A 16819-nucleotide genomic window follows, 5' to 3' on the forward strand; every position below is an offset into this window, starting at 1 on the left:
AACAATTGGATTCGACAGGAAATCTGTTAAGTTTATTAACTTCGAAAGAAAGAACTGAAACAATTATTTGTTTATGTAGGAGAGGTGATTCGTTTTACATTCATCTATATTCAAAAGTTGCAAATAAAGTATTCGTTGTTGCTCAACACACCATTATGCACTTCACAAGATACTAACAGAGCCAACTACATCCATAGCCAAAAATCTAGCAACACTTAACGATCTACTATTCTTTTAATAAATTGCATATTTTAATCGTTAGTATACGTTTGCAATAAATCACTGAATGTTTTTCAGAACTTTCGGCTAAAAATGTTGTCAAAGTATGAAAACAATCTTTCTGCGTTGTGACTCACACGATCACTGGGTACGAACTGAATTGGATGCGGAGCATCACGGAAACATTTTGAAGGCGTTGATGCGTTGCCCGTTTAGTAGCATCACTCGACTGATGAGAAATCACAGTATTCCACATTTCCCGAATGTTCCATAACACCCAAATTCATATATATATTAGCTAATAAATCGCAATTTTAGAATAATACTGATATCCATACTTACAACACTAGTAGAAAAAATTACCTTTGTTACGCATTACTACAGTCGTCAGCGTGTCAGAGAGGAGTTCAGTATGCATCATCAAAAATTTGCCCAAAATATAAAATGTCTGGCAGGTACCAAAGTAAGTTTTAATCTTAACCTAAAATTATTTCATCTGGCCAACTCTGTCTCTTCCATAGTCAAATTAAAATTAAAAATCGTGTAACCTGTAAGAAACTATTTTAAGTGTAATTACTTGAGTAGGTTTGAAGAATAATACGTTAATTAATATCAAAACTAGTTATGTACACATAACCTGCAAGCTGTTTCCACATAACTGCTGTAAAATGTCGTTCAGTTGATCTATGGAATATGTATCTAACTAATATTAGAATACGGCATACAGGAAAGAGATAATGAAAGAGTCGTGTGGCATTGTTGGCTAGGATACGCTGATGCACACAGGTTGAGTCCCCTAACTGAAGTGCCGTCCGTGGTGGTCTAGCGGTTCTGGGCGCTCAGTCAGGAACCGCACGACTGCTACGGTCGCAGGTTCGAATCCTGCCTCGGGCATGGATGTGTGTGATGTCCTTAGGTTAGGTTTAAGTGTTTCCACATCATTGCTATAAAATGTCGTTCAATTGATCTATGGAATATGTATCTAACTAATATTAGAATACGGCATACAGGAAAGAGATAATGAAAGAGTCGTGGGGCATTGTGGGCTAGGATACGCTGATGCACACAGGTTGAGTCCCCTAACTGAAATGCCGGCCGCGGTGGTCTAGCGGTTCTGGGCGCTCAGTCCGGAACCGCGCGACTGCTACGCTCGCAGGTTCGAATCCTGCCTCGGGCATGGATGTGTGTGATGTCCTTAGGTTAGTTGGGTTTAAGTAGTTCTAAGTTGTAGGGACTGATGACCACAGATGTTGAGTCCCATAGTGCTCAGAGCCATTTGAACCCTAACTGAAATGGGTTTCCTTCCTCAGCGCTTACCGTGCTTTGTGTGAGAGTCTTAAATGCGTCTGTGATGCAGCTGTGATGGGAGAGTGTTTGATGTTGTGTGATGATGAGAGCAGGGAGACGGGAAAACCCGCTGCCGGAAAATAGCCCACTCCTCTCGAACAACATCAAGGGAAGTAAGGGAGCGACCGAACTTAACGTCGCCATGCTATGAATAGGTCGCTGTCGATGCTGTCACGTGATCTCACTCCACGAGACATTGTTCAGAGGTTTTGCATCCAAGCCGGGCCACTGGCGCAACGTCTGCTGATCAGGAACTTCATGCTACCTTCTCTACTCCCCTTGTCGGCCAAATATTGGCAGTGAAATTTTCTTCCACCTCCAGGATTCGATCCGGTTACCTCCCAATTCGGATATGACTTTACGAAATATTACTGGCAATGCAGACGAGACCAGACGTCGATCCATCATGCCCCGCAAACGCTTCTCCTCAACAGCGCTGTTAACTGTGCTCGAGCTTCTTTTAGGAAGCGTATATTTCTGTTAGTATGGGAAAGGATGGCAGTATGTGGGAGCATCGAGTTGTCCTTATCTGTGAATAGGGCTGCAGTATAGCTTTTGGGAGTTATTTTTGTGTAAGACAATTTATCCACAGTTTTTTGAATCTAGAGAGAGGACAGTATGACATGTACTGCCTGTATAACATGTAAATAAAAATTCATTTATGCGGGGTATTAGCTCAAAATGTTCGTTTTGACGTTGCAGTAGTGTATACACACAGGACAACACTAAATATTCTGCATCTTCTCTTTTTATTAGTATTATTTGTTACCAAAAAAGACATTTCAGGCTTTGCTGTGGTCATTTTAATATGCGACTTTTTTCACTGGGAGACGTTGCGCGTTCTATGGAGGAAAAATTTATTTTCTTGAAGTCCACAGAATACTCAAGTCAAACCAATTCATATCAAAGTTGGAAGAGTATATTTCCGTCCTTACACCCACATTTGATGGTTGCACAACCTACGTAGACGAACACACAGCTCACGCTCTATGAGGTTAGGAATTCTATAAAAATTTATTTTCTTTAGCTTTCTAGAGCGAAGGGACGGGGGGGGGGGGGGGGGGGGGGGAGCGGGGAGCGGCGTGCGGGAGGGAAACATGTGAAACACGATGCTGCAAAGAAAAATTTTGCCTAATATACTCGTATCTGACGATCTGGACTGCCCAGTTTAACCGTCGTGAAATTTACTCTGTCTGTATTGCATGTTGTTACCCGCCAAAGGTAGCTATCCGAAAGCATAAATTTTCTTCACGCATGCTGTTGAAAACGCCTCCCATCCGAGGATTTCCCAGAAAAGAATGCACCGCAATTTTTTTTTTCTCACCCGAAAACAGTGTTACGACTGCGAAACGTTACGTGTGCATTAGCTGAAGTCTTCTGAGTGAGCGCGTCAAGTTTCCGTCATTTCCGACAGATAGCGTAGCCGCAGGACAGTTTCAGATGGTGTCTGTAGATGACGTACGTTAAACGCAGCGTGCCATCATTGAATTTCTTACTGCAGAGAAAGAAACTATGAGGAATATTCATAAACGCTTGTGCAAACTCTATGGAGCATCAGCTGTCGACAGAAGTACAGTTAGTCGCTGGGCACGGCGGGTGAGTTCATCAGAAGGCGGTTTGGCGGACCTCCACGATTTGTAGCGCTCGGGGAGACCATCCACGGCTGTCACACCTGACACACCTTGAAACGTCCCCTTAGAAAAATTAATGAATTACTGTGCTCATAAACCTGTTACAATATTTGATTTTCAAACTGCTGAGCAGAACTGAACGTACTCAGACATTTCGCATTTCGCTCTTTACCTATTCTGATCAACACTGAACTGACACACAATATTTTTAGCGCAACGCAATCTGACTTTGAAAAATCCCTACAAAATAATGGCCCTGACTAACAAACAATAACCTATACCTTTCACAAATCACTTACCTCACAAAAATCTTCGTTACTCGAACTACTGCAATGCAGCGAGCGCCAATACTGCCAGTAAATAAAAGATTCTAACTACTGAAGGTACTAACTACTGATGGGCATAGTTAGCAAATGAAAGATTTTGATAGAGAACAAACAATGTATTTAGCTTAATAGTCTTCAAAAGTCATAATATATATAGCAGTTCATGACATCCAGTTTTACAAATTTACTGTCTCTGATGGACACACGTCCAGATCATCCGCTCTCAAAACTCAGCAATTTCTCTCCCCACATCCACCACTGCTGGCGGCTCACCTCCAAGTGCGCAACGCTACGCGCTGTTAACATCCGACTGCCCACTACAATAGCGAATATTACAACAATGCTAACCAGCCACAGACTGCACACAGCACAGCCAGTGAGTTTCATACAGAGCGCTACGTGGCGTTACCAATATAAAAACCTAAACAGCCTACTTACAACCTGACATAGCCCCCTCGGACTTTCACTTGTTTCGAATATTGAAGGATGACATTCCTGGAAGACATTTTGAGGACGATGAGGAGATGATTCACATAGTGAAGCACTGGCTGCACCACCAGGACAATGACTGGTACCGACAGGGCATACACGTCTCGAGCTGGAGGAAGGTCATAGAATGGAATGGAGATTACGTGGAAAAACAGGGTGTATGGAAAAAACACCATTCCTTCATGTGTGTTGGTTGGCTCTGAGCACTATGGGACTTGACAGCTGAGGTCATCAGTCCCCTAGATCTTAGAACTACTTAAACCTATCTAACCTAAGGACATCACACACATCCATGCCCGAGGCAGGATTCGAACCTGCGACCGTAGCGGTCGCGTGGTCCCAGACTGTAGCGCCTAGAACCGCTCGGCCACTCCGGCCGGCCCTTCATGTGTGTATTTCTCTGTATGTTCAATAAAGGATTGTTGAAGAAAAAAATACGGTGCATTGCTTTCTGGCCAACCCTAATAAAACAATGCAAAAAGCGTAATTTCAGCACTGTACGGCAACACGTATAACCAGCAAGTAACATTCCACTCAAAGTGTACGGCTTCACCTGTCACGATATTTTAATCGCGACTTTTATCGGGCCGTGCACTAGCACTGCTGACTCTTGCTCAGTTACTCTTGATTTTCGTCCGCTGCGCTCGATTGCCGGCTAATAAAGGGCCAAGTATCCAGCGTAGACCGGCGTAGACGGACGCCAGTGCGAGCAGTACTGTCGCCAGAATGAGAGCGGCGACGTCCAGCAGCAGGTACTGGTACCACGCGAGGTCCAGCGCGGCGGACCTCAGGTGCGGCGCCCCCTGGTGCCTGATGACGTACTCCACCCAGTAGACCGCCTCCTCCAGCGGCGGCCGGGGGCGGTCCCGGAACAGCTGCGACAGCTGCTTCATGCGCTTCCTGTAGCTGAAACGATGGAGATGGCGGCAAAATGGTCACTGTGTACTCTGCGTAAGACCTGAGGAAAGTAACTAATGCGAATTGCGGCGTTGTACTGTCTCTTTTTACAGGGTGTTACAAAAAGGTACGGCCAAACTTTCAGGAAACATTCCTCACACACAAAGAAAGAAAATATGTTATGTGGACATGTGTCCGGAAACGCTTACTTTCCATGTTAGAACTCATTTTATTACTTCAAATCACATTAGTCATGGAATGGAAACACACAGAAACAGAACGTACCACCGTGACTTCAAACACTTTGTTACAGGAAATGTTCAAAATGTCCTCCGTTAACGAGGATACATGCATCCACCCTCCGTCGCATGGAATGCCTGATACGCTGATGCAGCCCTGGAGAATGGCGTATTGTATCACAGCCGTCCACAATACGAGCACAAAGAGTCTCTACATTTGGTACCGGGGTTGCGTAGACAAGAGCTTTCAAATGCCTCCATAAATGAAAGTCAAGAGGGTTGAGGTCAGGTGAGCGTGGAGGCCATGGAATTGGTCCGCCTCTACCAATCCATCGGTCACCGAATCTGTTGTTGAGAAGCGCACGAACACTTCGACTGAAATATGCAGGAGCTCCATCGTGCATGAACCACATGTTGTGTCGTACTTGTAAAGGCACATGTTCTAGCAGCACAGGTAGAGTATCCCGTATGAAATCATGATAACGTGCTCCATTGAGCGTAGGTGGAAGAACATGGGGCCCAATCAAGACATCACCAACAATGCCTGCCCAAACGTTCACAGAAAATCTGTGTTGATGACGTGATTGCACAATTGCGTGCGGATTCTTGTCAGCCCACACATGTTGATTGTGAAAATTTACAATTTGATCACGTTGGAATGAAGCCTCATCCGTAAAGAGAACATTTGCACTGAAATGAGGATTGACACATTGTTGGATGAACCATTCGCAGAAGTGTACCCGTGGATGCCAATCAGCTGCTGATAGCTCCTGCACACGCTGTACATGGTACGCAAACAACTGGTTCTCCGTACCACTCTCCTGACGTGGTGAACGTTACCTTGTACAGCAGCAACTTCTCTGACGCTGACAGTAGGGTTGTCGTCAATTGCACGAAGAATTGCCTCGTCCATTGCAGGTGTCCTCGTCGTTCTAGGTCTTCCCCAGTCGCGAGTCATAGGCTGCGATGTTCCGTGCTCCCTAAGACGCCGATCAATTGCTTAGAACGTCTTCCTGTCGGGACACCTTCGTTCTGGAAATCTGTCTCGATGCAAACGTACCGCGCCACGGCTATTGCCCCGTCCTAATCCATACATCAAATGGGCATCTGCCAACTCTGCATTCGTAAACATTGCACTGACTGCAAAACCACGTTCGTGATGAACACTAACCTGTTGATGCTACGTACTGATGTTCTTGATGCTAGTACTGTAGAGCAATGAGTCACATTTCAACACAAGCACCGAAGTGAGCATTTCATCCCTTCAATTGGGCCAACTGGCGGTGAATCGAGGAAGTACAGTACATACGGACGAAACTAAAATGAGCTCTAACATGGAAATTAAGCGTTTCCGGACACATGTCCACATAACATCTTTTCTTTATTTGTGTGTGAGGAATGTTTCCTGAAAGTTTGGCCGTACCTTTTTGTAACACCCTGTATTCAGTTACCTACCGTCCTACACAAACCCGCAGTTTCTGCTAATACGATGGATCCCACAGTCTCTGAGAGTACGAAGGACTCCACAGAACTCGCAGTACGTTGACAAACTCAGTTTTTTTCTAATATGATGGAATCCACAATTTCTGTTAGTATGTTGTACTATACTGCTTCTTCAGGTACATTGGAAAGTGTAGTTTCTGCTAGTACGGTTTAACATGCCGATTTTTATGATGGGACACTGGAATCCGCACTTTCTACTATTATGGTGGAATCTATAGTTTCTGCTAGTATGTTCAACCCCACAGCTTCAACTAGTACACTGTAAACTGCACATTCTGATAGTACCGTAAATTTCTGTTGGGATATTGGAACCCATAGTTTCGACTAACATATTTGATCACGCCTTTTCTGCTAACATACTGGAATCCTCAGTTTCTCCTAGCGCAATGGAACCTGTACTTTCTGCCAGTACATCATAAACTGCAACTTCTCTTAGAACAATGGACCCCACCACCTCCACTAATATAATGCAACACGCATGATCTGCTAATATGTTGGAATACGCAGTGTTGATAAGACTATGAAACCCATAGTTCGTGATAGTATACTGAAACCTGTAGATTCCGCCTGTGCGTTGGAAATTGTAGTTTCCACCAATAGAATGTAACTCGCGATTTCTGTTATTATCTTGGAAACCAAAGTCTCTGCTCGTATGTCGGAAACCACAGTTTCTGCTGGTGTGTTGGAATTCACATTTTAAGTTAGTGTGTTGGGATCCGCTGTTTTGGCAACAGTATGGATCCCATAGTTTTTGCTGGTATGTCCAATCCTCCAGTTTCTGCTACTACATTGAAAACTGCAGTTTCTGCTAGGAGGATGGAACACGGCCTTTCCCTTTCTGCTCTTTTAGAATGTTGGAACCTACAGTTTCTAGACGGGGTACTGGCGGAAGTAAAGCTATGAGAACGGGGCGTGAGTCGTGCTTGGGTAGCTCAGTTGGATGCCGGCACGGTAACTCAGCGTGTTCGGTCAGAGGGTTAGCAGCCCGCTGTAAAAAAAAAACTGAGTTAATGGATCAGCGACGAATTGAAACGGGTGTCTTGCCACGTCCGGCCCGAACAGATACAACGAACAAATAGAAAACGAAGAAAATGAGATTTAAAAAGAAATAAAAAAGATGGTAGAGCACTTGCCCTCGAAAGGCAAAGGTCACGAGTTTGAGTCTCGGTCCGGCACACAGTTTTAATCTGCCAGGAAGTTTCACCTATTGTTTCTCTTAGTACATTGGACTCCACAGTTTTCCTAGTAAAATGAAATCCACAGCTTCTGCTGGCATGTTGAACCCTGCTGTTTTTGCTACTTATGTGGGAACCGCTGTTTTTGCTACTTCGATGGAACCTACAGGTTCTGTTCTCCTAGTATGTTCAAATCCACGATTTGTATTGGTTTACGGGAACTCACAATTTTGTTAATACGATGACACCCATAGTTTCTGCTCGTGTGTTGAAACATATAGTTTCTGATAATACGTTCGACATCGAGCGTTTAACACCGGAATGATGATATTTGTCCCATTGATACATATTAAAAATCCAATTTTCTCGATATCTTTATCCGTTTCCACGATACAGAGATTCAAAGTTACCCGACATGTACACGTAATATACAAGATTATAATGTGGCATGAGCTGAAAACGTAGTTTATAAACTAACTTAGAACGGAGAAAATATGCTATAAAGTGTATCCGTTATCATCACAACAGTTCTGGGAACCCCAAGCTGTTTGTGCGTTATTTCAGTTTCACGCAATTAGACTATCAAAATTTCACTGACCCATAAAGTGCTTTTCATATGACTGACATGCCCTGCTGTAGGAAGGAAATGAATAGAACCAGCGGAAAAATTCTCCTATCGGAGCAAAAAACAAAGCGAATATGCTTCTGTTTAAAAGGATCTCTGACTGAAGAGTGGGATACCAGCTTCCTCATCCTACCTTTCTCTGCACTTTTAAAAATTTCACGAATATTTTGGCATGCGAACATATTAGTGCTTTTTTTACGTTGGAGGAGAAGGAGACAGTTGCTGTGGTGAAAAAAAGGGAAAAGTAAGAAGCGGGCAGTGGTTGTGGTATGGAAGGAGCGAGGGAGACAAGGGCAGTGTGAAAGAAAGAGAGACCCAGTGGCAGTGACAGAACGGTGCTAGGAAAAGAGCGAAGGAGACTTCGCCAGTGGGAGAGGAAAAAGAGAAGGAAGTGGGGGAGAGGCAGTGATAATGAGAGACGGCGTCTACGACAATGAGAACGAGGAAGAGGGAGATAGTGACAGCGAGAAGAGGCAGCAGTAGTGGAAAGGAAGGAATGAGATAGTAGCTGTACGAGCGACGAAGAGGGAGGGAGTGATAGCGAGAGGACAGTGTCAGAAAGAGAACAAAGGAAACTGTGGCTGTGAGACAGGAGACAGTGAGAGTTTGAGAGACACAAAGAAATAATGACAATGAGTAGGGCTAGATGATCGATTGAGAATGGGCAAGCACGTTTGTATGGGTTGAAAGACTTACAGCGATGGGCTAGCGTCTGTGAGCGCGCTGCAGGTAGGTGAGGCTTTGAGAGAGAGAGGCGAGCTGCACGTTCAAAATAGCGCGAATGTGTCCGCATCAAACAATTTTTAAAGGGGCTGAGGAAGACAGAACTAGGCAGCAGGTACACCCTTCGCATTTACAGTATTTTAATTAAATAGGAGCACACACGCCGTTTTTGTGCTCCGAAAGGGGCATATTTCCGCTGATAGCAATATCAACTTGAGCAACTGCGCTATAAAAGTTATTTAAGAGAGATAGATAATGCATTGCTGTCTCCAGGATTCGAACGCGGACTCTGTAGGCCATCTCAACATCCTTTGGCTGCCTTACCATCGTTGCCGACAAAAATTCAGTTCAACACCACGAAAATTCACGAAAATTACATCGTCTGGGACTCGACTGCAGGACCTACAAGTTACACTGACGGATATTACAACCTGATACCTTGGGTGCAAAATTACAGACATGAAGACACTTGATCTACATCGCCCATCTCGAACTTCTTTAGGGGAGGGAGAGCACACGGGGCTTGTCGCGTCCCAGTCCCAGGACGTTCAGGGAATAATTACAGATGTATGACCTTGAATTTCAACAGAAAAGGGGGTAGAGTCAGAGGTTGCTACATCAACGTGACCCTATTTTAGTATTCCCATTCCCACACTACTCAGTTTCCGGTATCTCATAACATACCGTTTTGAGATGTTTCATCGTACACCCTGTATAGGTTTTTCTTTTTATTCCTATTTAAACTGAAGCATTTATTTTTTTTAAAAAAAAAGAAACTTAGATACGCGCAGCATAGTCGTAACTTGCTGCCGCAATGATATGTCATCCGAATGGGCCGAAAAGACAAAGTAACTTGAATTCCACCGATCATACGGGTATAGTTGGTGGGGACTTCAACCTTCCCTCGATATGTTGGCAAAAATACTTGTTCAAAACCGGTGGTAGGCAGAAAACATCTTCCGAGATTGTCCTAAATGCTTTCTCCGATAATTATTTCGAGCAGTTAGTCCACGAACCCACGCGAATTGTAAATGGTTGCGAAAACACACTTGACCTCTTAGCCACAAACAATCCAGAGCTAATAGAGAGCATCATGACTCATACAGGGATTAGTGATCACAAGGTCGTTATAACTAGGCTCAATACCGTTTCTTCCAAATCCACCAGAAACAAACGCAAAATAATGTTATTTAAAAAAGCGGATAAAGTGTCACTAGAAGCCTTCCTAAGAGTCAATCTCACTTCCTTCCGAACTGACTATGCAAGTGTAGACGAGATGTGGCTCAAATTCAAAGATATAGTAGCAACAGCAATTGAGAGATTCATACCTCATAAATTGGTAAGAGATGGAACTGATCCCCCATGGTACACAAAACAGGTCCGAACGCTGCTAGAGAGGCAACGGAAAAAGCATGCGAAGTTCAGAAGAACGCGAAATCCCGAAGATTGGCTAAAATTTACAGACGCGCGAAATTTGGCGCGGACTTCAATGCGAGATGCCTTTAATAGGTTCCACAGCAAAACATTATCTCGAAATTTGGTAGAAAATCCGAAGAAATTCTGGTCGTATGTAAAGTACACAAGCGGCAAGACGCAGTCAATACCTTCGCTGCGCAGTGCCGATGGTACTGTTACCGACGACTGTGCCGCTACAGCGGAGTTATTGAACGCAGTTTTCCGAAATTCCTTCACCTGGGAAGACGAATGGAATATTCCAGAATTTGAAACACGAACAGCTGCTAGCATGAGTTTCTTAGAAGTAGATACCTTAGGGGTTGCGAAGCAACTCAAATCGCTTGATACGGGCAAGTCTTCAGGTCCAGATTGTATACCGATTAGGTTCCTTGCAGATTACGCAGATAAAATAGCTCCCTACTTAGCAGTCATATACAACCGCTCGCTCACCGATAGATCTGTACCTACAGATTGGAAAATTGCTCATGTCGCGCCAGTGTTTAAGAAGGGTAGTAGAAGTAATCCATCGAGCTACAGACCTATATCATTGACGTCGGTTTGCAGTAGGGTTTTGGAGCATATACTGTATTCAAACATTATGAATCACCTTGAAGGGAACGATCTACTGATAATCTGATTTGATCCATTATAAATGGTTTTTGAAAGCCTGCGACTGTAGATACAATAGGTTTGTTTATAAATAAATAAATCTTCTGCTACCAGTCACGATTTTTCTTTATTTTACTATTCGCATGACGCGTTTCGAGAAATAATTCCCATTTTCAAGTGCGCTTTTTGATGTGTGTTGAGCCATTTCTTTTGATGTTGTCAGTGTGTGTGAGTCTGCTTCATTTTGTTGACTTTTACTGTAATATATAAGAAACGCGATTTTTAGTTGGGTATCAATTCTTTCTGTGAGGTTAGTGGCTAAAGTTTGAGAACAATTTGTACTTACAGTTTTCTAATGGTCCATTTGTGTAGAGTCTCACTCACACTTAACATCACGCACAACTTGTACATTTTACACATCGAAAATATATAAACAAAACAGTTACAAAGATCTTCTTACAGGTTGTTTACAGAGATAACATAATAGGTCTTCCACAGATTATGATATGCTTTTGTACAGAGGTTATTTATCTTTACAATTTGGCTCATTAATTACTTATATTGATTTTACAATTGTGCTTATTTCTATGTTTTATTATTTTTATTTAAGTATATTATCGAAATATCTGAAGAAATTCACTGATTCACTTTCAAGTTTTTCATTTAATATTTTATCTTCATATTTTCTGTAATGTGAATATATCTCCAGTTCTTCAAGCAAATCCATTTTATGTCCTTTATTTAGTCGGTGGAGTACTTTGACATTTTGCTCTATTTTTCCAAATGGGTGTCCTGTGTTATGTATGTGTGTTGCTATTGCTGATGTAGTGTGTTTGTTGTATGTGTATGCTCTAATGTGCTCTGTGTACCTGGTGTTGATATTTCGGCCTGTTTGTCCTACGTAGAACTTGGAGCATTCCTGGCATGTTACTTTGTATATTCCAGAGTCTCAATGTGGATCATGATTACACTTTATATTATGTATTAGTTTTTGGTGTAGTTTATTGGATGTAGAAAACCCAATTTTTACTCTGTGATTTTTTAAAATATTTGCAATCTTCTGCGATACATTTCCTATGTATGGAATGCTAGATATATATTTGTTTTTCTCTTTTTCTTCTGTGGTGCAGTTTGTACCTGGGTTTCTCTTCACTTTGTCTAAGATTGTGTCAACCATGGAAGCATTGTAACCATTGGCAACTGCAATCTTCTTCACTGTGTTTATTTCTTGTTGCATATTTTCCTGGTTCAATGGTATTTTTGTTGCCCTATGCAGCATTGACCTGTAGGCTGCCTGTTTATGGATATTTGGGTGACATGAGGTTGCAGGGATTGTGGTGTCAGTCATTGTGTTTTTCCTATAAATTTTGAATGTGCATGTGTTGTTGTGTCTTGTAACATTTAGGTCCAGAAAGTTGATACTTTTAATTTGCTCATGTTCCACTGTAAATTTGATTTTCTCATTTAGATTAGTGAATTATCAGTTGCAAAACTCAAAATGGTTGGCTCTGAGCACTATGGGACTCAACTGCTGTGGTCATCAGTCCCCTAGAACTTAGAACTACTTAAACCTAACTAACCTAAGGACATCACACACATCCATGCCCGAGGCAGGATTCGAACCTGCGACCGTAGCAGTCGCACGGTTCCGGACTGCGCGCCGAGAACCGCGAGACCACCGCGGCCGGCAGTTGCAAAGTGATTTAGAAAAGATTGCTGTATGGTGTGGCAGGTGGCAGTTGACGCTAAATAACGAAGAGTGTGAGGTGATTCACATGAGTTCCAAAAGAAATCCGTTGGAATTCGATTACTCGATAAATAGTACAATTCTCAAGGCTGTCAATTCAACTAAGTTCCTGGGTGTAACAATTACGAACAACTTCAGTTGGAAAGACCACATAGATAATATTGTGGGGAAGGCGAGCCAAGGGTTGCGTTTCATTGGCAGGACACTTAGAAGATGCAACAAGTCCAGTAAAGAGATAGCTTACACTACACTCGTTCGTCCTCTGTTAGAATATTGCTGCGCGGTGTGGGATCCTTACCAGGTGGGAATGACGGAGGACATCGAAAGTGTGCAAAAAAGGGCAGCTCGTTTTGTATTATCACGTAATAGGGGAGAGAGTGTGGCAGACATGATACGCGAGTTGGGATGGAAGTCATTAAAGCAAAGACGTTTTTCGTCGCGGCGAGATCTATTTACGAAATTTCAATCACCAACTTCCTCTTCCGAATGCGAAAATATTTTGTTGAGCCCAACCTACATAGGTAGGAATGATCATCAAAATAAAATAAGAGAAATCAGAGCTCGAACAGAAAGGTTTAGGTGTTCGTTTTTCCCGCGCGCTGTTCTGGAGTGGAAAGGTAGGGAGATAGTATGATTGTGGTTCGATGAACCCTCTGCCAAGCACTTAAATGTGAATTGCAGAGTAATCATGTAGATGTAGATGTAGACCGTACCAAGTAGAAAATGTTGGCCTAGAAACTTGGTTACACTCAGGTTACAACATGCTACGTGTGCATCTACATCTCACACGGACTCCATGGTGTGGCGGAGGGTACTTCTCTACTTTCCTCCCTCCTCTCTTCCGTTTGTGAGTGGTCCGTGGGAAGAACGACCTTCGATAAGGCACCGTGCGAGCTAGCTCTAATTTCCCTAGTTTTCTCGCTGTAGTTGCTGTGCAAGATGCATATGCGAGGAAGTGGTAAGTTTCGGGAACCTTTGTGGAAGCATGTTTTCGGAATTTCAAGAGTTAACTTCTGCGTGATATGCAGTGCCTCTTGAGTAGCATCTGCCACTGGAGTATGTTGAACGTCTCCGTAACGCTCTTGTGCTTCGTCTACTAAATGAACCTCTGAAGAAACACCATGATCTTCGTTGGGTCTGCTCTATGTCTCCTATAATTCCAAACTGTTGAGCGTCCGAGACCAATTACCAGCAGACAAGAATCGGTCGACCTAGTGCAGTAAGAGCCACTCATTTCCTGTATGAAATGCATTTGCTTACAATTTTTTCCAGAAATGGCAGCGTGGCATGTGCTCTTCCTACAAATGGTTTTATGTTTTCATTCCGTCATAGGTTACTCCAGTATTTTAGACATTTTACTATTGTTTTTGTTTCCAGTGACTTATCGGTAGTAGTGTAATCGGACCGTAACAGATCTACTCGCCTATTTACCGTGAATTCATTACACTCATTTACGTTCAGTATCAACTGCCACTCCCAGTACCAGTCGAACGAATACCGTCAGCAGTCTTCCTGCATTTCGCTACACTCTTCTAGCGTTGCATCCTGTATACGAGTACAACAGTATCTTCATGGGGCTTCTGGCGTTATTCACGAGATTATTTACGAAGGCATTTCAAAAGTTAATCTCCGTTTTGTTAACTTTTACTGAATGCCGTAGTACACCGCAAAGTACTGCAGTTTTTACAAGGCAGTATTTTGAATTTTCAACATAGTCACCAGGGCACTGTAAAAAACGGTCGGAACGTTCTAGTAATCTTTCAATTGAAACTTCCTGGCAAATTAAAACTGTGTGCCCGACCGAGACTCGAACTCGGGACCTTTGCCTTTCGCGAGCAAGTGCTCTACCATCGGGCCGGCCGCTGGTGGCCGGGCGGTTCTGGCGCTACAGTCTGGAACCGCGCGACCGCTACGGTCGCAGGTTCGAATCCTGCCTCGGGCATGGATGTGTGTGTTGTCCTTAGGTTTGTTAGGTTTAAGTAGTTCTAAGTTCTAGGGGACTTATGACCTCAGCAGTTGAGTCCCATAGTGCTCAGAGCCATTTGAACAATATGAACGATTTGCTCTACCATCTGAGCTACCAAAGCACGACTCACGCCAGGTCCTCACAGCTTTACTTCTGCCAGTATCTCGCCTCCTACCTTCCAAACTTTACAGAAGCTCTCCAGCTGTGAGGACCGGCCGTGAGTCGTGCTTCGGTAGCTCAGATGGTAGAGCACTTGCCCGCGAAAGGCAAAGGTCCCGAGTTCGAGTCTCGGTCGGGCACACAGTTTTAATCTGCCAGGAAGTTTCATACCAGCGCACACTCCGCTGCAGAGTGAAAATCTCTTTCTGGAATCTTTCAATTCCTCGACGATAGAAATGCATTCACTGGTCATTAGAGAATTGCTGTGTGAACGTCCTGATGGTTCCAAAATTTGCGATTGTTGCGAGCCAGTTCCGTGATTGCCTGAATATCCCCCACGGTCGATGTCAACAGCCATCCTTCCCGATCAGCGTCACCCACGTCTGTGCAGCCTTCCTCACGTTGATGGCACTAGTTCACAACTGCTGGACTCGACACACCATTTGGTCTATACGCCGCCAGGGTTTCACTATATAGATGTTTTGCACACAAGAATTATATTGTGTTGCGCTTATTGTCTGCAGCGCAGCAAGTCTGTGTCTGTTGGAAGCTTAGAGCATTTACTCTCTTCTGACAATGTTCTTCTCTTGTTGTGCAGTGGTCATGGCGTCACACGACATGTGTAACTCACGTTTTTAAGTCCGATAGTATACACACGGTGTTTCACAATTCATGTTACACACGTCTAAAGGTTGTAGAGGGGACTTAATAGATCAAGTTTTACAAGGGATCCCGTGTTCGGGAACGTCATCCAACGACGCTACAGTGTGTCAAAGTTATACAAGCCAGCGCCTGTGGATGTTCGTATACAGGGTGTTACAAAAAGGTACGGCCAAACTTTCAGGAAACATTACTCACTCACAAATAAAGAAAAGATGTTATGTGGACATGTGCCCGGAAACGCTTGCTTCCCATGTTAGAGCTCATTTTAGTTTCTTCCACTTACGCTCAATGGAGCACGTTATCATGATTTCATACGGGATACTCTACCTGTGCTGCTAGAACATGTGCCTTTACAAGTACGACACAACATGTGGTTCATGCACGATGGAGCTCCTGCACATTTCAGTCGAAGTGTTCGTACGCTTATCAGTAACAGATTCGGTGACCGATGGATTGGTAGAGGCGGACCAATTCCATGGCCTCCACGCTCTCCTGACCTCAACCCTCTTGACTTTCATTTATGGGGGCATTTGAAAGCTCTTGTCTACGCAGCCCGCATCTCGTGGTCGTGCGGTAGCGTTCTCGCTTCCCACGCTCGGGTTCCCGGGTTCGATTCCCGGCGGGGTCAGGGATTTTCTCTGCCTCGTGATGGCTGGGTGTTGTGTGATGTCCTTAGGTTAGTTAGGTTTAAGTAGTTCTAAGTTCTAGGGGACTGATGACCATAGATGTTAAGTCCCATAGTGCTCAGAGCCATTCTTGTCTACGCAACCCCGGTACCAAATGTAGAAACTCTTTGTGCTCGTATTGTGGACGGCTGTGGTACAATACGCCATTCTCCAGAGCTGCATCAGCGCATCAGGGATTCCATGCGACGGACGGTGGATGCATGTATCCTCGCTAACGGAGGACATTTTTAACATTTCCTGTAACAAAGTGTTTGAAGCCACGCTGGTACGTTCTGTTGCCGTGTGTTTCCATTCCATGATTATTGTGATTCGAAGAGAAATAATAAAATGAGCACTGACATGTAAAGTAAGCGTTCCCGG

The 16819-nt window shown here is 43.7% G+C and overlaps 1 protein-coding gene across 1 annotated transcript in view; it reads right to left on the reverse strand.

Annotated features, from left to right (window-relative positions):
* Positions 1-2701: 2701 nt before the first annotated feature.
* Positions 2702-16819, reverse strand: part of LOC126263566 (UDP-glucosyltransferase 2-like) — a 65033-nt gene continuing 50915 nt past the window's right edge. Inside the window, exon 6 of the mRNA XM_049960658.1 lies at positions 2702-4918. Within this exon, the coding sequence (XP_049816615.1) occupies positions 4627-4918 (292 nt within the window). The 3' untranslated portion in view covers positions 2702-4626. The remainder of the gene's footprint in view (positions 4919-16819) is intronic.

Source organism: Schistocerca nitens, chromosome 6 (genome assembly GCF_023898315.1).
Source record: "Schistocerca nitens isolate TAMUIC-IGC-003100 chromosome 6, iqSchNite1.1, whole genome shotgun sequence".
Lineage (NCBI taxonomy): Eukaryota > Metazoa > Arthropoda > Insecta > Orthoptera > Acrididae > Schistocerca > Schistocerca nitens.